We start from the raw sequence: 22,226 nt of genomic DNA, 5'->3' as shown, positions 1-22,226 counted from the left end.
GTAGCAACATTTAATGTTTTGACTTAACATATCTTCGGGGGTCTGTGCTCAACTATAGTAAAACCTATACCAAAAAATTGCTTAGATGCCCTTCTACATAATGGCATTTAATAATCATCATAATTTGAGTAAATCAAAGCCTACAAGCCATTTAATTAATTTGTTCACCGCTATTCACAACCAACTTAATGCGGTGAACAGGCTTAAAAAATATAAGGAAAAAATTATGCCCAAAAATATTTTACAGGCATTTAGAGGCGTCTTTCACCGAATTTTAAAGACACCGTCGATGGATGGAATTTATAGAATTTTGCACCTGCACCTTTTATTAAAGTCCATTTTGTTGTTCTGTGTTATGAATGAACTCTGAAAACTCGGTTAAAGTAAAGAGAATAATATTTTTCGACTAGTGAAACTCTTAGCCCAAGTAAGTACTAGGCTTTAGGTATATAATAGGTATGTAATAGGTACATATATTCCCCTTCTAAGTGAAATCTGCTATGGAATGAAAACTTTCGCTTGACGAACTTAGCTTCGGTTCTTTGACGATTGCTTTTGAAACTCTAAGCAAGCTCTGCCCAATCCCCCATACTCCATTAATAAATGTTGTAGTACTTTTATTTCCGATATTTAAGATAGTTTAGTTTGTAAGGACAATTTTGATTTTTTGTCTTATAAATTAAAAATTTAATTGTTCTAAATAGTATATATAATGAAATAAAGGATTATTTGCAACCTTCGTCTTTAGGATTTTTAGATGACAATATTATAAACATTATTTACACTACTGAAACCGGCTTGTCATTTCTAATATATTCTTCAAAGTTTTTATCTTCTAACAGGGCCGGGTCAAAATCATTTATTATCTGACTTAATGATGGGTTGTCCAACATAGTCGTATGATTTCCTTCAATTACTTTGAGTGTTACTGTCCCAGATGTCAGTGATGAAATGCAATAGTCTTCATCAATATCTTGCAGTGACACCTCAGCAGGTCGTACTAAAGTAATTGGTGATTTAATTTTTTGCAAACCATCTAAATTAAAGGTAGCGGCCATTTTAACTCTCTTAAACATGGCTTCTACCATTGTCGCTGAGTATTCTTTGCTGTATATATTCTGTTTTTCAACATAGTCCATAAACAAAGACATTTTTTCTGAAAGACTGTCAATTTTGTGAAAAACTTCCGACATCGATTCTTTAGTTTCTTCAGGGAATATTTGGTTAACAATACTAGAAAAAAGTAGATCATAAAGATCGTTATCCGAAAAGTTTTCTCCTAAATGCAGATTAGTAAGCCTTTTTAAAAAATGAGGTGCTCCATCTATTAACATTACATGTCCTCGAAACCCGGAATTTTCTAGCAACTCAGTTAGCTGTAAAGCGACAAAAGTGCCGTATGAGTATCCAATTATATAAAAAGGTTCTGATTGCTTTAAAATAAGTTTAACATGCTGTAAAACAAAAGAAAGTAATAAATAATAGCGTGTAGATTATTAATAAAATTTGACTTACTTCAAAACTTTGTTGTGCTACATCCTTTAAATTTTCCAAATGGGCGAACCTATGAAGCTGTAGTACAATAGCCCTGCTTTGTAAGCTTGAGCCTATTTGATACCATGCGCGTCCAGCTGTACCCTCTAATCCGGGTATTATAATGTTTGGTGAAAGACTCTGCTTTGATGGAGCTGCGGAGGTCTTAAGCGGGATAATAATTCGATCACAATTTGTTTCGTCGCCTAAATTTCGTATTAGTAACTGCATCCCTAAAAGCTTACTTTCTGAAGCAAAAATCATTTTAATTCCATCTGTATTCTCCTTTTCTCTAGCCTCAATAAACTCTTGTAGTTTTTGGAAAGTGAGAAGCCGTAAATCTTGTGGTGATAAAATTAACTCAAAATCACGCTCTAGGGTTTGTTTAATTTCAACAGCCATTAATGAGTCCATTCCCATTTCTGACAGTGTTGTGCCTAAAGATACTGATTTTAGATCCCGGATACCCATAATATTCATGACGGCATCAATAATACTTTCGTTTCCTGATCGCCCTGTTCGCTTTTCAGCGACGACCATACTTGAAACAATTGATGCTTCAGCACTCAGTAAGTGATCAAGTTCCTGAATACATGACGAAATTCTTTGCTGAAGAGTGCCTCCAATTTCCATATCAATTTTATCTTCAGCCATATCCGCAACTAAACCCACTTCACCGACTGCACCCCATTGAATAGCCTTGCCTGGAAATCCGTCTTTCTTGCGATTCTCAATTATACGTTCCATTACTGAATTAGCCATTCCATAATTCGTTTGCCCAGCATTTCCGCGACCGCAAGACACACTTGAAAAAACTACGAAATGCTTCAAATCGGGGCAAGAAATCCGAGATAGCTCGTCCAAATATTTGGTCGCAATCGCTTTTGGTGTAAAACTTTCTAAAAATTGATTAACGTTTTGATTGGGAAAAATGCTATCTCTTAATACAACTGCCAAATTAAAAATTCCACCAACTGGTCCCAGTACAGCAGCTTCAGAGAGTAATTGACGACACCCCTCTCTTGATGAAATGTCTGCGGTGCTGACAGCGATTTCACAGCCATAGGTCTTCCATAGCCTATTTAAAAAATCGTTTTAGTTACTTTTTAGATAACAATGTAAATATTAATATCTTACGCAATTCTGAATGATTGATAGTCTTTTGTAATACCACGGCTAGAGCTGAGCAAAAGTCTTCGTGCTCCACGTAGGGTCATCCAATCAGCCAGTTCCATTCCGAAACCTCCAAGGCCACCAGGGATGACATAAGAAAGATCATGCCTAAAGTAAATTTGACTAAGCACTCGAATAGGTAACGTTGTTGGATCATCCGGCTTTTCACGAACTTGAATTACAACTTTTCCAATATGCTTGCCACCGATCAAATGTCTAAAAGCTTGTTCAATTTCATGTGCCGGAAACACTTTAACCGGTAATGGTTGAATTATTCCATTGGAAATGTCTGAATCGATTAGGGCTTTTAAATGCTATAAAAAAAATGTAATGTATATTTTGTGTTATTTTATATCCAAGAATTCTATTACCCAAATGTCTTCATCAGGAGCAACAAGGAGGCTATCAGCTAGAACAGCATGGAACGTTATTTCTTTTAAAAAGGATCCCAATCCAATCTTGTTGTCGTTAGCCATGTCGAATTTTCCAATTTCCAAAAAACGACCTGACTTTCCAAGACAACGTACAGAAGCAAGCAGCTTTTCTTCTGATAAAGAGTTCAATACAAAATCCACTCCTTTTCCATTTGTCTCACGCTGCACCATTAACTCAAATGATGTATCTCGAGAATTTCCAATGTTTGATTCTACAATTTTTTTTAAAAACCTGCATTATACATTTACTCACATGTACTTGAAATTACCTTTAAGTTGCGGAAACTTTTCCAATAAAAATTTTTTTTTTTCTGGAGTACTGCAAGTTGTAAAAACCTCCAAGTTATAGGATAAAGCCACCCGAATAGCGGCTAACCCAATGCCCCCAGTACCAGCATGTATAAGAATACTTTTTCCTTTACGTATATCGGTAATCATAAAAAAGGCATAGTAGACAGTTATATATACCACAGGGACAGTGGCTGCCTCTTCCAGTGACCAGTGATCAGGAATATCCCAAATAAGTTTTGATGGTTTCTCAATATAGGAAGCCACACCACCCTTGACCACCATGCTCATTATACGTCGTCCCGTAAGTACGTTGATGCCAGAATACTCAAAACCCAGAACACAGTTTTGGTCTATTCGACTTGATCCATATAATTCAACGGCTAACCGACCAGTTGCAAGCATTACATCTCGAAAATTAAGTGAAGAATAAGCTACTTTAATCTGGCAATTTTGTGAATCATAAGGTCCTTTTAGCCATTGCAAAGTCGATAGATCTCCACGTTGAATAACATTTCCATATATATGATCTAATCTGGCCATTGGTTTCTCACTTTTGATCAATTTCAAATGCCTATAGCTGCCCCAAGAACCCTAATAGAAAACAAACTAATATGTTGAAAGGTAAAAATATATTAAATTACACTTACATTGCGATATATGTTGAATGCCAGACCCAATGATAACTGAGCTGCATAGAAAGGTAGAGACAAATCAAACTCAGGAGCACTTTGGTCATCAATGAAAAAACATCTGATCATATTACCGTCTGGCTCTTTTCGCAAACAGTTTACCAAACCAATAATACCGTTTAATGATTCGTTAAATGAATACACAATAACAGGTGTTTTTGTGCTTATGGCAGATTGTAAAACTGCAATCCATTCAAAATGCTCATCATTTTGAGATACTTTTACCAAAATTGGTTGAACTGATAGTTTAGTTGATACTTTCTGCATTAAAACAAAAGTTTCCTCGTTGTTATCTATCGGAATTGTTGTAATCGTTCTAAATTTGTCCATTTCTAAAATATTTTCCGTAGACTTCAGTCTAAGCACCATATATCCAGTCTCGACAAGCACTTTATGGGCAGTTAAAATTTTATCTTGCATTTGTTCTTCATCAAGGCCTCCCAATAAAACAAAATGACAATTGGTTTGAGAAGACAAACATCCATTTTCAACATGAACGCCTGGGATGTCTTCTAGCTTTCGAGATGTTAATAGAATGCAGTCTCCAGTAACAACAGGTAGATCTTCAATTGCTTCTAAAAATTCAGTTAAGACGGTTTCTTTTCCATCCGTATCTAACTCTACCAGTTTCATTTTTGGGATTGGATTATTTTCAAGAGCTATTTGAACGCAAGCACGTGCAGCATTTTGTAGGGAAAGAATCGGGGAAAGAGAAAGTGGAAGAAAAACATATTCTTCCAAAACTGGAATACCGGGAGGTCTACGCCTTTGCACTGGGCTAGCATGTAGACCGATAAGTTCTATTCCTCCTGCAACGATCCGGTCATACATGTGATCTACATAGACATCAAAAACGCGATTATCGGGATTCATTTTTGTCATTAAATCGAAATGGTGTAAGCCATTTATTTTAAGTTTCCGTATTTTTGTTGGTAATAAAAGAGTTCTCGAATCAGTACCCAAAATTTGAATTTGAAGCATCGCATCCATGAAGGTTACCCAATTATAATTCCACTCAACCTTTCCGAACAATCCATCAGAACGGGCCATTTGAACGGCTTGAAATGCGCCATTGTAATGATAGCCACGCAATCTTAACTCTTTGTAAAAGTCTCTTTTTGAAATCATTGGAAACATAGATTTCTTTTGGAATTGATAAACTTCTGGAATATTGGGATTTTCAGTCTCACGGATAATACCGGTAACAACTAAGCTACCCGCTTCAGTTATCTAAAATGTGATCGATTAAGGCCTCCTAAATATATATGAAAATCGATTAACAATGTACTTACCTCAAAATGGCCGGTCCCATAGTGAATCATAACTGTTAAGTCAACTTTTCCATTTACTGGCATACTTGTAGCTCTTATAAAACGAATATCTTCAAATTCAACGGGTACATCCATATAACTTGGGCCGTGGTACATAAGTGAAAATGTTTCCCAAACATACTGAAGATAACATGTAGCTGGCACAATAATTTTTCCATCTATTATATGTCCACTCATAAATTCTTCATTATCACTCGCCAAATTAACTGGAAACACACGCTCTCCGCTGGATTTAGTCTTCATGTTTTCGTATTTCGTCACGAACCAGTCTTCACTATGGTCCCACCGAATAAGCGAGCTAATACTGGGTGTTGAGCGGGATACAGGGAACTGAATTTTTTCATATAAGTTGGCAACCGGTAGTAATACGCCATTTTGATATAATCTTCAAGAAAATTTGTTTACATTATTTTAAGATTTTGACTTAATTATAATACATACTTTCCAAGGGCCGAAAGAAAAAACAAAGCGTTGTTTTTATTGCCTCTATTTGTTAAAGGAATATGTATACCATTGGGCATTGATCGCTTAAGAATAGCACCTAAAAGACCATGGGGCGCCACTTCAATAGTCAATGCATTTTTTGGTAGCAATGAAAATGTTTCATCAAAAAGTACACTGTTTAATAAGTTATTGGTGTGATACTCTGCTGAACAAAATTTAGCTTGATCCTTATCCCAGTCACATTTAGGAACACTAGTACTCAACCATTTTGTAGTTCTAGCTCTAGGATTTGGTATAATTTCTTTCATGTATTTCAATAATGGAGGACCCATATGTGCGATATATTTGGAATGATAAGCAATATTTGAACAGGGCACTTCCTTTGCGAAAATTCCCTTTGATTTTAACTCAGCTACAAAGTGGGAAACATCATCCAATGGACCAGATATTGTGCAAGAATCCGGTCCATTATGGCAAGCCGTTTCTATAGACTTTGGCATCATATGTAGAATTGTCTTATATCCAACTCCGATTGCTGCCATTGAACCCCTTATTTTTTCTAGGTCCACACTAACCCTACCTCGATAATAGGCTGCCAATATCATTTGTTGAGCAGTTAGCCCACCATCTGCATATGCGCAGCCTAATTCACCAACGGAGTGCCCAATAATATAGTCCGGCTGAAAATTAAGAGACCTCAAGACATCTGTTAGCCCTATTTGGACTGCTGCTATTCCCACAAACGAATGCAAAATGTTTTGGTAAATTTCTGGATCATTTGTTGTTAATATATGTAGAAGATCAAGGCCTTTCGATAACAATATCTGATGACAACTTTCAATTGCTTCCCGAAAACGAGGTATTATCATTAGCTTTGTTCCCATTTCATGCCATTGCGAACCCATACCGCTATAAACCCAGACAATCGGGCGCTGAAGACCAGTGTAATGTTGAACATCTCTTGTCAAGGATTTACACGGTTGAACTCCTTGCTTGGCAAACACTGCATACCCCCGAAATACCATACCGGATACATCTTCTTCTTGAATATTTTGAAGTAATCCAATAAACTCAGCATCCAAGGGATTTTTTTCTACTGCATTAAAAATCTCTTGAACTGCCTCCTCAGTTCTTCCTGCCCATGTGAGTAGCCGCGGTACTTCATCTTGTGGTAATCCATGGTTAGTTTTGGACTTTGTATAACCCTTCAAAAGTGCATGTGCATTAGCTCCACCAAACCCAAAGGAGTTTATTCCAATGAAGGGCTTAGGTAGCGGAGTTACGTCTTTTACGACTATCAACCTTCCTTCGGCTAAGGGTGCAATTACTTGTTTAACTTCCGTAAAGTTTATGTTTGGTGCAATTAACCCAGATTCAAAGGCAAAACAAGCTTTTACTAAGGAACAGATTCCAGAAGCCGCTTCAGAATGACCAACATTTGACTTTACCGAACCAACTAATAATGGCTCTCGCCTTTGATTGCATAAAACATTATCGATTGCTTTACACTCTTCTGGATCACCGACCACCGTTCCTGTACTGTGAGCTTCCAAATAACCCAACACACTTGGTTTAAGGTCAATATCTTTGTAGAACTGATCAAGCAACTTCTCTTGTACTATACCCGACGGATATGTTATTCCCTCTGGCTTGTATCCATCACAGTTAGTTTTCGAATAAACCACACTTGCATAAACTCGCTTAGCATCTTTTTTTCTTTGTAAGAATAGGCAATTTATGGTTTCCGATCTAGTATAACCACTAGCATTTTTATCAAAGGGCCGACAAAAGCCATCTGGGGCCAGAACACCAAGTCTAAAATATTTATTTAAATTATTCCATCTGAACACAATGTTTTTTGGCTTACCGTGCAAACTGGAGTGTTACAAATGGATGAAGTAATAAGTTTGACCCACCAATAATTGCAGCATCAATTTCTCCGTTTCGAATAGCGCTGAATGCATTGTCTAAGGCGTACATTGAACTAGAACAAGCTGTATCTAGTAAAAATGAAGGACCCTCAAGTCCCAAACAATACGATATTCTGTTAGCCATCATTGCTCTACTACATCCAGTGATTCCAAATCCGCCAGAAGAAACCTTTTCATAAAACCACGTTTTTTCAGATTCAGAAATACAAGAGCCTATGTACACTCCAGTTTTTGATCCACGTAGACTTTTTGGATTTACTCCAGAGTCTATGACAGCTTCATAAGCAGTTTCAATAAGAATTCGTGTTTGCGGATCCATTGTGTGCGCCTGTTTAAAATGGACTCCGAAAAATGTTGCATCAAACTTTTCAAGTTCACCAATTTTTCCAGATCTTTTTGGTATCTCCGGATTGAAATGACGCCAACGACGTTCATCATCGTCAACCATGTCAATCTAAAATATTAAAAAACATTTGTTTTTCATTAAAATTTAAATTAAAAACAATATTTTTATAGAAAATAATTTGGTTCATAAGGCCATTATTGCAGGAAACGGAATCAGTTTTGGACTATTAAAATACTAGTTGGGTCAAGAAGGTTAACTAGTTCAAGTTATGTCCATTTCCTTGTAACGAAGTGGTCCATTTTTCATATGCTTGTCGTCGGAAACAACTAGTCCATTTGCTACTAGTTTTGCACTAGTTACTGTTAACCAATTTACGTTTACAGCTGTTAAACTACACTGAAAAAAATTATTTTCACCAAAAAACTTAAAATTTATATCTAAACCATCAAGTGATTGGATTTCACTAGTACTTGACGATGCCTAACTTGACGCTCTCCTAGTTTAGTATCCAATTAATAGGCGCGGTCCTTAGAGAATTTCTGATAATTATTATGAAATCAAATACAGTAAATGATAATTAAATGGAATTAAAACAAACTTACTTTTTTGAGGCAAGTCGCCCTCTCTAGGACTTGAACCCGGGACCTTTGGATTTGTAGACACACTAACTGATTGAGCCATACACGCATCACATTTTGTATTGACCTAACAAGGTTTATGAATTTTAGTGTGACATAATTCAAAAACAGTGATTTTTCACATATATATTGCCTCCGACAGATTAAACAAAGTTTAAAATAAAACTAAAGCATCACCTAGCAAACAAAAAACAAAAAAAAATGTACAGAGACTAGGGATTGAACCGAGGACCTCGAGTGTTTGATTTGTTTAGTGTTAAATTTCCCAAGACATTTACACTCTAGGCTATATTTTTGGATCATATGTGTTTCATTAGCAACCAGTTAAATTCCAGTTGCATTTTAACTAGACCCTAACATGTATTTGTTCTACCAGTTAAATATTTTTAAGGTTTTTTTTGTCAGAAAGGTACCAGTCCGAGAAAAGTTTCTTTTTAACTAGTTTTGTATTAATCATTTTTTCGACTAGCACAAATTTTCTAGACCCTGTGTAGTCCAAATGCATTCAGACAAATTCCGGTTGCTTTATATTAGTTGTATAACTAGTTGTTTTTCAGACTAGTTTGCATTTTTCCTGCAGGGGAACTAGTTGAATTTGTCTGATGCATTTAAACTACATAAAGTCCAGAAAATAGAAAAATAGCACAAAACTAGTAAAAATGTAATTTGCCTCGGACTGGTAAATATTTAACTGGTAGAACAAATACATGTTAAAGTCTAGTGAAAAGACAACTAGAATTTAACTAGTTTCAATTGAACTACATATGATCCATAAGTATAGCCTAGAGTGTAAATTTCTTGGGAAATCTAGTACGAAACAAATCAAACTGACTAAGTCCTTGGATTTATCGCCAGTCCTTGAGAATTATTTTTGTAGCTTTGTGAAGCTTTTTATACCCGTTGCTCGTAAAGCAAAATTGTATATTGTATTCGGGGAAAAAATATACTGTAACAGGTGTGAACGCTGAGTTCTTGGAAACTATAAGAGGTAAAGAGTTGTCATTTACGATTTAGATTCCTTAGCTTCCCATTTAGCTCAAGTTTGTTAAGCGAATGTGGCACTCCCATTCTAACGCCCGTAACCGCTTACGACACTAAGGTCTGCTAGCGCCCATATTTTTGAAATTTTTGTGAAAGGGTAAATAAAATGTTAAGTAATAGCCCAAAAACCATTAATTTAAAAGTTACCCAATAGATGGAGTCAGTTTGAAAATCATGAACATTTATTACTCGCAATGTATGTCCGTCTGTCTGTCCGTATGAACGCTGAAATCTCGAAATTTTAAAAGCTAGAAAGTTGGGATTAACCAAACGAAATTTGGGACTTTCTACGCAGCGCAAGTCTAATGCCCACTATCGCCCAAAACAATTTTAATACGTATAAATACATAACGAATTGTAAAGCAATGGTTGCACCTTTCATTAAAAAGCAGTTGATTTGCTATATGCATATCTTCATCTCCCTCGTACTTCCATTAACTGAGTAACGGGTATACGAAAAAAATGTTGCTCACAAACTCTCTCTCTGAGCGGAACCCTTTTTTCGTTTTGCTTGTCGGTTTCGGTCCGACCGTTCGGCTCAACCGAACAAAGCAATCGGTCTTTCAATAACCACTCGGTGAGACCCTTTTAAGTTAAAAGGGTTTCTATAAGATTACTGTTAAATAAAAGTCCGAAAATTGGGTTTTCTCTAGAAAGGGAAAAGTATAGGCCTGCTGTGATATGTGCATCAATTTTACATAGGAAATCAAGATAATTCTAAAATTGCATTGTACATATAAATGTACATAAAATTCTGTCCTGAATCTAGGTTAGATGTTATTTTTTTTGTTTACTTCAGTATATTTATTGACTATATAAGAAACTATCTTTAATAAAAAATGCCATAAAGAATCGAATTACCTTTCAAATAAGCTATAATAGGCAGATCAATTCAAATGAACTACCATAAGTCTTAAGATAAAAAATGTCTCAAAGTATTCCAACCAAGCCTATTCCTACAAATTGGTTCGCGTGTTCTTTAAAATCTTTCGAAATTATTTGAATAAAACCAAGTAATGTTGTAAAGATATTCTTAGATAGTTAGGAATTGATTTAAAGCTACAAAAACAAAATGAGGTTTGCAAGCTCTGTTCAGAACACAAATATAGGCGCTAGACAGGTTTAAGCATTAAAAGCGCTAAATAGCGCTGATACATATTAGCTTAAATTTTCATTATAGCATCAAACCTGTGGGCGCCACACCTTTTTGCGGTTTCTGTGGTTTAGAGGGGGCGTGGCACCGATGAAACAAACTGGCGCTGCATAGGAACCCCTAGAATCTTCTTGCTCAATGTCAATATTCCAGCTTTTATAGTTTCCGAGATCTCGGCGTTCATAGAGACAGACAGACAGAAGAACAGACGAACATGACTAGCGATCCTGCGATACACGGCATTGTTCTAGTTTTCACTTCCGAAAGATTCACACGGAATCGAATTTTCCAGACCTGTTTCATGACTCACTTCCGAAAGAACTGCGCGGATTCAAATATCCATCGTTGGTATTTTTTTAACTTCCGAAAAATTCACAAGGAAACTTTCCGCCAAGCATTTGACATGCGGACTTAAATCCGCCAGCATGAAATGAAATTCACTTCCGAGTGAAAACTGGAACAGGCCGGATATATTTTATAGGTTCGGAAACGCTTCCTTCTACCTGTTATATGCTTTTGCAAGAATACAATGTGATCCTTTAATCTACGAGTAACGGGTATAAATAGAAATGGTTCGTGGAAATTTCGCAAAGTTAAATTTTGTGTTTCTGTTTAATTAGTGCGTGTGTGACCATTGTAGCTGACTAATAAAAATTCCTTTAAATTCATTACAATATTGATACCCTTTTGCTAAAATAATATTTCATTTGCATTTTAACAACAGATGTAACACATTTTTTTAAAACTTTTGGTTATAAAATTAAAATTGCATCGCGTTACATCTACATATTTACCCCGATATCCCAAATTAAACAGCGTTCTCCAAAGAGTTCCCCGACGCAAAGATTCTGAGAAACCGGACGTCAAAGGATAATAATTGCCAAGTTTACGGGGGCAATTTGTTTGTTGTGTTGTCAAAACTATATATTTAAAATACTTTTACCATTTTAAAAGAAATAAAATAAAACATTTAAACATACAGTTGCGGTCAAAATTAAAGTAGTCTACCGCCCTTCGTTTTTAAAAATTTTGTTTTTGTAGCCAGTTAGTACAACTATAATACAACCTTTAAAAACATCAAAAAAATTGTAAAATTTTTTTGTGTTTTGACACCACAACACACCAAGAAGCCGTCTGCATTTATAGCATTTTTCAAACTTAGAGGTCCTGTTTTTCAGAATCCATGCGTCAAGAAACTTTTCGGAGACCGCAGTTTAATTTGGGAATTCCTAACGAGTTCAAATTTATTGCATACAGCGAAGTTTGTAAATTGTTAAGTCAATAGTTTCGTAATGCGGTTATTTCACGACATTGTTCGGCTTATTCATTTCAGCATTTATTAGAGGCTTAGAAAAAGACAAATTTTTATAAACATTTACTAAGATTGGTTTGGATAAGATGGCGTGTTCACTTACAACAAGAAAAAACAAGAAAGGAAGTTAACTTCGGCCAGCCGAAGTTTATATACCCTTGCAGATATGCCTACTTAAAATGTTGTTTTTACGTTGTCAAAAATCAAAGCGCCTACTTTCTACAAAGTTACAATGGTTATTTGAATTATTTTTTTGATAATTCCTATGGAAGCCATAAGATATAGTGGTCCGATCCGGCTCGTTCCGACATACATATCTCATTTTTTTAGTCGTTTTATCTACTATCAAAATAAAAATAAAAAAATTAAGAATTTAAAATTTAACTATTTTTTTTTTGGATCGTCCAATTGGCCCAGACTTCTTATAAACATGATCCTAACTTAAGGTAAAATACTAACCGTAGCCCCATTCTAGATTTAATATTTTAAAATTTATAAGTAACTCAAGTGTACTTATTATTTTGACCACACCAAAACCGACCTATCGCACAAATGTAGGGCTAACATGGATTAGGCAGGTTTTACTGTATCCATTGTTTATTTAAATATTTCAGAACAGAATAACATTTCCAAATAAAAAGGTTTGGGAGGTCTGGCCTCAATAACTATAGAGATATCTCTTAGCAAGTGAGGGTGTAACGTGTGTACTTATTCTTTTGACCAGTAGTGTATGTACTACCTGCAATAGAAAGAAGATTTTTGGGAAAGTTTCATCGCGATAGCTTTAAAACTGAGAGACTAGTTCGCATAGAAACGGACAGACGGACAGACGGACAGGAGGACAGACAGACATGGCTAGATGGACTCGGCTATTGATGCTGATCAAGAATATATATACTTTATGTCGGAAACGTCTCCTTCACTGCGTTGCAAACATTTGACTGAAATTATAATACCCTCTGCAAGGGTATAAAAACCGTGCTCACCGATGTTGATTTCAGTATTCTCCATCTCAAAAGCTAGCCAAGATTAACTCATACTAAAAATCTTAAATCAACATCGAAGTCATCTCGGTTTGTGAATGGTTTTTTAGTATGTGTGCTCTCATTATCGAGATGATGTCTTCTTGGTTTCAACATCAAACCGATGTCGATTTCAAGATAAAAATTGAACAAGAAAAGACGAAATCGGGGTATCGGAAATTATGCCTGTTGCTCCCCCTCCTGTCAATCGGTGTTGTGTTGTTTTTGGGTCCCGTTTCTAAACTTATTTTTCTCTCGTTTTTTTTTAAACACATGGATAAAGTCACTACGTTCGAACATGAACACACTTTTAGTTTCAAATTTTAACTGAAACAATAACTGAATTTTTTATATAATTAATATAAAAATCAAAAACCTTACCAACTAGAGAAAAACTTCGTGGGTATCGAACCCCTTGCCTCACAGATTGCAGTCAAACACTCTACTACACTCATAAAAATTAATTTCTTAACTTTAGAAATCTCACCATTAAATCGGCCAACCTTTGAAAATAGAAAAAAAAAATTCTTGTTATTAGAAAATTTGCCTTTGAATGTAGAAAACCTTTCGAGATGAAGAAAATTCAAGAAAGAATTTTTCTAGAAATTAGAAAAATAAAAATCTCATATGTTTGTTTTGCCGTCGCAGCCAAAACAATTTCTACGTATTTAATTGAAAATTGAAGAGGTGAAGCCTTTTTCCAGAATACCGCGCGTACAATTGTATGTACATATGTAATTGGGTGTCCATTTGTGGGCGCTATGAATTTTTGAAGATAAAAACTTAAAAAATGTTCTCAAACTTCAAATTAGTATATCTCGAGAAAGGCTTAGAAGAACAACGTGCAACTTAACACGTTTTTAAATGTGTACTGACGGAGTTAAAAAATAATTTTCTAAAGTTTTTTGTTGTACAATAAGTATGAATTTTAATTATTTAAAATTTTGTATCGCGGTTTTGAATGTCTTCTTCATCCTATAAAAGAAACTTAACTATCCAAGATTGTCCATCTCATAACCAACTTAATTTACCCGAAGAAACATTTTTGTTCCTTTTCATCATTTTCAAGATATATATTTTTTTATGCGAATTTAGAAAAACCCTATTTATATTTCCAATGAGTACAATTCTTACATGTTTAAGCTGAAAGTTTGCACAACTCAATCACTCACTGATATTGTGCACATATATTAATATCGTAATTTTACCACCGTCCCTTCATATAGCTGCCATACAAATCGATGGATTTTCTTAATGTTAAGGAGGTAGGCTTTGAAAAAAATTTTTTGTTTCAGATTGTAATTTTAATTTTTCAAAGCCTACTTTCTTAACAATAACAAAACCCATCGATTTGTATGGCATCTTGGAAATGATGAAAAGGAACAAAAATGTTTCTTCGGGTAATTTAAGTTGGTTATGAGATGGACAATCTTGGATAATTTTTTTTTTTATAGGATGAAGAAGACAGTCAAAACTGCGATACAAAATTTCAAATAATTAATTATTAATAATAAATAATTAATTTGAAGTTTGATAACATTTTTTAAGTTCTTAACTTCAAAAATTCATAGCGCCCTTAAATGGACACCAAAAAATTTCAAAAAAATCACAGATGATATCCAAGCCCAACTCTGCGAGGTACCCGAGTTTAAAGAAAATCTAAATCTACAAGTTTGTACATAGATATGTAGGTGTAGAGTTCTATAATAACTTCACCTTATTACTCGCATTATATTTATTTTTCTGAGTGGAAAATTACAGATGAATCGCTAAAATACCTGCAGTTGCATCAGCCAAATAATTTGTTTGGCGAAGCTGTTATTTTTTTAAAACCCTTCTAAGGTATGAGTAGGGGAGAGTGGGGCAATTTCGTCAGCATTTTTTCAAAGCTATTTTTTGTCCATCTATTTTTATTGTTGAATGCGGTTAGCACCAAGCTATAAAATGTGACATTCCCCTTTTTATACCCTTTTACTCTACGAGTAACCCGTTATACCCGTTACTCGTAGAGTAAAAGGGTATATTAGATTCGTGCAAAAGTATGTAACAGGTAGAAGGAAGCGTTTCCGACCCTATAAACTATATATATTCTTGATCAGGATCAAGTGAAGGGTATTAGATAGTCGGGACACGAACCCGACTATACCCTTCTCTCTTGTCATACCCGTTACTCGTAGAGTAAAAGGGTATATTGTATTCGTGCAAAAGTATGTAACAGGGAGAAGGAAGCGTTTCCGTTTCAGGGTCAATAGTCGAGTCAATATAGCCATGTCCGTCTGTCCGTCTGTCTCTCTGTCTGTCCGTCCGTATGAACGCTGAGATCCCGGAAACTACAAAAGCTATAAGGTTAAGATTTCCTACACATATTCTTGGGCTTCTTACGAAGCGCAAGTTTATTTCAGCCGAGCGCCACGCCACCTCTAACGCCCACAATCGCCCACTAACGATTTTAAAATGTGTCTGGCGCCCATACCTTTAAAGATTTCCGAGAAGTATAAATGCAATTTTCTTGTGTATATTTATACCTATCGAAATGTAGAAGAAATTTTTCAAATCGGACCATTCATTAAAAACTTATACGCAATCAAAAAAATGTTATATATTCATCTCCCTCGCACTCTGTTTAGCCGAGTGACGGGTATTAGATAGTCGGGACACCAACCCGACTATAGCGTTCTCTCTTGTTTTTTAATTACCTTGGTGATTTATAAGAAGTTAAAAAGTAAAACCAATATACTGGGTCAATCCCGCCACATAGGGGGGTAAAACCGCCACACCACTGGGGCTATTTCGTCACCTGAAAAATGTAGGGAATTTTACGCCTGTAAATATGCTACACTGATCAAGCGTACCATTTTTGTTGACGTCCTTTATTTGTTGCTGCTGCTTGTAGTCTGTTCGTTAGCCAGCTCGTCAAATAAAAAAATATGTATTTAAAATAGGTGCGAATTTACCCTAAGCATAGGGCGTGTTCACTTACAACAAGAAAAAACAAGAAAGGAAGTTAACTTCGGCCAGCCGAAGTTTATATACCCTTGCAGATATGCCTACTTAAAATGTTGTTTTTACGTTGTCAAAAATCAAAGCGCCTACTTTCTACAAAGTTACAATGGTTATTTGAATTATTTTTTTGATAATTCCTATGGAAGCCATAAGATATAGTGGTCCGATCCGGCTCGTTCCGACATACATATCTCATTTTTTTAGTCGTTTTATCTACTATCAAAATAAAAATAAAAAAATTAAGAATTTAAAATTTAACTATTTTTTTTTTGGATCGTCCAATTGGCCCAGACTTCTTATAAACATGATCCTAACTTAAGGTAAAATACTAACCGTAGCCCCATTCTAGATTTAATATTTTAAAATTTATAAGTAACTCAAGTGTACTTATTATTTTGACCACACCAAAACCGACCTATCGCACAAATGTAGGGCTAACATGGATTAGGCAGGTTTTACTGTATCCATTGTTTATTTAAATATTTCAGAACAGAATAACATTTCCAAATAAAAAGGTTTGGGAGGTCTGGCCTCAATAACTATAGAGATATCTCTTAGCAAGTGAGGGTGTAACGTGTGTACTTATTCTTTTGACCAGTAGTGTATGTACTACCTGCAATAGAAAGAAGATTTTTGGGAAAGTTTCATCGCGATAGCTTTAAAACTGAGAGACTAGTTCGCATAGAAACGGACAGACGGACAGACGGACAGGAGGACAGACAGACATGGCTAGATGGACTCGGCTATTGATGCTGATCAAGAATATATATACTTTATGTCGGAAACGTCTCCTTCACTGCGTTGCAAACATTTGACTGAAATTATAATACCCTCTGCAAGGGTATAAAAACCGTGCTCACCGATGTTGATTTCAGTATTCTCCATCTCAAAAGCTAGCCAAGATTAACTCATACTAAAAATCTTAAATCAACATCGAAGTCATCTCGGTTTGTGAATGGTTTTTTAGTATGTGTGCTCTCATTATCGAGATGATGTCTTCTTGGTTTCAACATCAAACCGATGTCGATTTCAAGATAAAAATTGAACAAGAAAAGACGAAATCGGGGTATCGGAAATTATGCCTGTTGCTCCCCCTCCTGTCAATCGGTGTTGTGTTGTTTTTGGGTCCCGTTTCTAAACTTATTTTTCTCTCGTTTTTTTTTAAACACATGGATAAAGTCACTACGTTCGAACATGAACACACTTTTAGTTTCAAATTTTAACTGAAACAATAACTGAATTTTTTATATAATTAATATAAAAATCAAAAACCTTACCAACTAGAGAAAAACTTCGTGGGTATCGAACCCCTTGCCTCACAGATTGCAGTCAAACACTCTACTACACTCATAAAAATTAATTTCTTAACTTTAGAAATCTCACCATTAAATCGGCCAACCTTTGAAAATAGAAAAAAAAATTCTTGTTATTAGAAAATTTGCCTTTGAATGTAGAAAACCTTTCGAGATGAAGAAAATTCAAGAAAGAATTTTTCTAGAAATTAGAAAAATAAAAATCTCATATGTTTGTTTTGCCGTCGCAGCCAAAACAATTTCTACGTATTTAATTGAAAATTGAAGAGGTGAAGCCTTTTTCCAGAATACCGCGCGTACAATTGTATGTACATATGTAATTGGGTGTCCATTTGTGGGCGCTATGAATTTTTGAAGATAAAAACTTAAAAAATGTTCTCAAACTTCAAATTAGTATATCTCGAGAAAGGCTTAGAAGAACAACGTGCAACTTAACACGTTTTTAAATGTGTACTGACGGAGTTAAAAAATAATTTTCTAAAGTTTTTTGTTGTACAATAAGTATGAATTTTAATTATTTAAAATTTTGTATCGCGGTTTTGAATGTCTTCTTCATCCTATAAAAGAAACTTAACTATCCAAGATTGTCCATCTCATAACCAACTTAATTTACCCGAAGAAACATTTTTGTTCCTTTTCATCATTTTCAAGATATATATTTTTTTATGCGAATTTAGAAAAACCCTATTTATATTTCCAATGAGTACAATTCTTACATGTTTAAGCTGAAAGTTTGCACAACTCAATCACTCACTGATATTGTGCACATATATTAATATCGTAATTTTACCACCGTCCCTTCATATAGCTGCCATACAAATCGATGGATTTTCTTAATGTTAAGGAGGTAGGCTTTGAAAAAAATTTTTTGTTTCAGATTGTAATTTTAATTTTTCAAAGCCTACTTTCTTAACAATAACAAAACCCATCGATTTGTATGGCATCTTGGAAATGATGAAAAGGAACAAAAATGTTTCTTCGGGTAATTTAAGTTGGTTATGAGATGGACAATCTTGGATAATTTTTTTTTTTATAGGATGAAGAAGACAGTCAAAACTGCGATACAAAATTTCAAATAATTAATTATTAATAATAAATAATTAATTTGAAGTTTGATAACATTTTTTAAGTTCTTAACTTCAAAAATTCATAGCGCCCTTAAATGGACACCAAAAAATTTCAAAAAAATCACAGATGATATCCAAGCCCAACTCTGCGAGGTACCCGAGTTTAAAGAAAATCTAAATCTACAAGTTTGTACATAGATATGTAGGTGTAGAGTTCTATAATAACTTCACCTTATTACTCGCATTATATTTATTTTTCTGAGTGGAAAATTACAGATGAATCGCTAAAATACCTGCAGTTGCATCAGCCAAATAATTTGTTTGGCGAAGCTGTTATTTTTTTAAAACCCTTCTAAGGTATGAGTAGGGGAGAGTGGGGCAATTTCGTCAGCATTTTTTCAAAGCTATTTTTTGTCCATCTATTTTTATTGTTGAATGCGGTTAGCACCAAGCTATAAAATGTGACATTCCCCTTTTTATACCCTTTTACTCTACGAGTAACCCGTTATACCCGTTACTCGTAGAGTAAAAGGGTATATTAGATTCGTGCAAAAGTATGTAACAGGTAGAAGGAAGCGTTTCCGACCCTATAAACTATATATATTCTTGATCAGGATCAAGTGAAGGGTATTAGATAGTCGGGACACGAACCCGACTATACCCTTCTCTCTTGTCATACCCGTTACTCGTAGAGTAAAAGGGTATATTGTATTCGTGCAAAAGTATGTAACAGGGAGAAGGAAGCGTTTCCGTTTCAGGGTCAATAGTCGAGTCAATATAGCCAATATAGCCATGTCCGTCTGTCCGTCTGTCTCTCTGTCTGTCCGTCCGTATGAACGCTGAGATCCCGGAAACTACAAAAGCTATAAGGTTAAGATTTCCTACACATATTCTTGGGCTTCTTACGAAGCGCAAGTTTATTTCAGCCGAGCGCCACGCCACCTCTAACGCCCACAATCGCCCACTAACGATTTTAAAATGTGTCTGGCGCCCATACCTTTAAAGATTTCCGAGAAGTATAAATGCAATTTTCTTGTGTATATTTATACCTATCGAAATGTAGAAGAAATTTTTCAAATCGGACCATTCATTAAAAACTTATACGCAATCAAAAAAATGTTATATATTCATCTCCCTCGCACTCTGTTTAGCCGAGTGACGGGTATTAGATAGTCGGGACACCAACCCGACTATAGCGTTCTCTCTTGTTTTTTAATTACCTTGGTGATTTATAAGAAGTTAAAAAGTAAAACCAATATACTGGGTCAATCCCGCCACATAGGGGGGTAAAACCGCCACACCACTGGGGCTATTTCGTCACCTGAAAAATGTAGGGAATTTTACGCCTGTAAATATGCTACACTGATCAAGCGTACCATTTTTGTTGACGTCCTTTATTTGTTGCTGCTGCTTGTAGTCTGTTCGTTAGCCAGCTCGTCAAATAAAAAAATATGTATTTAAAATAGGTGCGAATTTACCCTAAGCATAGGGTGGCGAAATTTCCCCACACAGTACATTTTTAGAAATAATAATTTTTCTTCCGAAATTAGGAGCGAAGTTAAAAATTACTAACGCAGAAATCTGCATTATAGCACTGTGTATTATATAAAAAAACCTGCATCTTATCCCTTTTCAATTGTGGCATACAGAACAAAATTTCGTCGAGAACTAAATGTAGCTTTTGAACTATTAAAACACATTTTATAATATAGCTTAATTATCTTGGCCTTCTGTGCAAAAAAAAAATGCATTGGTTGTGTCATGCCGTCTTGAAGGACTAAATCAAAAAAATTATATATTTTTAAAACTTATGGATTCCGAGATATTGCAGGTGACGAAATTGGCCCAGTGACGAAATTACCCCACTCTCCCTTATATCAAAAATAAAAATAATTTGTATTTGTTTGACATACTTAGGGCCGGTTTCTCGAATCCCTGTCAAAGTCCCTGATAGCTATCTGTTCGAAAAACTTTAAGACCAGATAAACTGTTCGTAAAAGCAAATCCGCTTTCTCGACTGCTTTAATTTATCTGAACGAGAAACAATTACAGAGTGCTGTTAACGCACAGAATTGTGCTGTAAAGCGCAAAAAGTGGCGTGCTTCGATTATTTCGTCAGCTGTTTGGGTATAATTCAAAGGAAAAGTCAGCTGTGATTTTGTTTCTTCTTCTTAGTTGGCTTTGGGAAATTAGCTGTCATTCTATCGAGTCGAAAACGCTTAGCAGGGACTTCGAGTCCCTGTCAAAGTTAGCTCTCACATTGATGCTCGAGAAAGCCAAAATGCCTTAGCAGGGACTTTATCTGTTCGAGAAATGTTAGCCGGAACTCGAGAAACCGGCCCTTAGGCATGTAAATATGTATACATGTACGCGGCTCGCCCGATCTGAAACCCGATTTTCAACCCTTTCATATCCTGCTCCTGTCTCTTGACCGACGCGTCCCAACCTTTCTCTCTTCTTCTTAAAATTATCATGATCTGTCCTGCTTACAGTCGATCACTCTTCGCGCAAAGGACTGTATGTAAATATATGTACGTGCCTCTCCCGGATCTCTCTCGCTCAAATTCGATTTTCAACCCTTCCATCCTCCAGATGTGGGAAGGCGAAGAAAATGGTTTTTGATGCCTGCTACAACTACAAACTGAGTTTTGAAATCACCTTATGTCATATGAAGTTCAACAAACCTTGTATTATACAATATTAAATTATGTGAATTAAATACACCACCAATTATAACTCGTATGCTCAATAATACATTTTTTCTTATATCAAAAGTGTGTTATTTAAAAATGTTTAAATGTTAAGTGTTAAATGTTTGAAATGTATAAAATATAATATACAAAAAAACTAAGTTACATTTTACTTTCAGGGTTTGTAAAACTTCCTTTCAATAAATATTATTTCTTAAATCAAGAAATAAAATTTCTTAGAAGGAAATTTTCAAGAAAGAATTTTCTAGATTTTAAGGAAATTCTTCGATTTTTTTTTGAGTGTAGCAGCGCCAGGGAAGTATTACATGAGGAGCTGTACAAAGAACATTCATATTTTGTTCTCTTGGGTTCTAGGTTTATCTCTATCTCTAAAGATTATAAAATGAAAGACCGATTTTAAAGGGGATACGACCACAGCCCAAACCGTAAGAGCTAGAGCAGCAACATTTTTTCACCGTATTCCATTGGGGGCGTAGGCGCCCACTAAGGTCCGATATGTCCCTCCAGTGGTCCCAAACAGCTCCAATATCCATATTTACAGCAAAAAATTATAAGATGTACTTAAGCTTAACTTCTAAATGGTTGGAATTTCGAAATTTTGATTTTGCAGAATTTTAGGTCTTGAAAGGGCCTAATTAGAAATCTAAAAGAAATTTCGATATCCCCCATAATTTGGGAGCTACATTTAAAACAAACTTTTCGATTTAAAAAATCTAAACCGCTGCTCCGATCGAGATGATTTTTCGGTCAATGGTTATTCTGTGGCCCAAATGCTTAAGTTTAATTTTTCAAGT

The 22,226-nt window shown here is 35.3% G+C and overlaps 1 protein-coding gene across 3 annotated transcripts in view; it reads right to left on the bottom strand.

The window, feature by feature from the left end:
- Positions 1 to 600: 600 nt before the first annotated feature.
- LOC138913405 (fatty acid synthase-like) overlaps positions 601 to 22,226 on the bottom strand; it is a 51,483-nt gene continuing 29,857 nt past the window's right edge. For 2 of the 3 annotated variants that reach the window (XM_070217083.1, XM_070217082.1), the window contains exons 2-10: positions 7,763 to 8,280; positions 5,893 to 7,710; positions 5,413 to 5,836; positions 4,079 to 5,350; positions 3,410 to 4,022; positions 3,078 to 3,352; positions 2,671 to 3,020; positions 1,516 to 2,611; positions 601 to 1,454 (exon numbers count right to left, since the gene is read on the bottom strand). In XM_070217083.1, the coding sequence (XP_070073184.1) occupies positions 780 to 1,454; positions 1,516 to 2,611; positions 2,671 to 3,020; positions 3,078 to 3,352; positions 3,410 to 4,022; positions 4,079 to 5,350; positions 5,413 to 5,836; positions 5,893 to 7,710; positions 7,763 to 8,280 (7,041 nt within the window). In that variant the 3' untranslated portion in view covers positions 601 to 779. Of the gene's footprint in view, positions 1,455 to 1,515; positions 2,612 to 2,670; positions 3,021 to 3,077; positions 3,353 to 3,409; positions 4,023 to 4,078; positions 5,351 to 5,412; positions 5,837 to 5,892; positions 7,711 to 7,762; positions 8,281 to 22,226 lie in introns of those variants that run through there. The other variant, XM_070217084.1, reaches the window with a different exon arrangement.

Source organism: Drosophila takahashii, chromosome 3R (genome assembly GCF_030179915.1).
Source record: "Drosophila takahashii strain IR98-3 E-12201 chromosome 3R, DtakHiC1v2, whole genome shotgun sequence".
Taxonomy (NCBI): Eukaryota; Metazoa; Arthropoda; class Insecta; order Diptera; family Drosophilidae; genus Drosophila; species Drosophila takahashii.
Note: the sequence above shows the minus strand (reverse complement) of the source record. Positions and strands in the feature narration are given on the sequence as shown.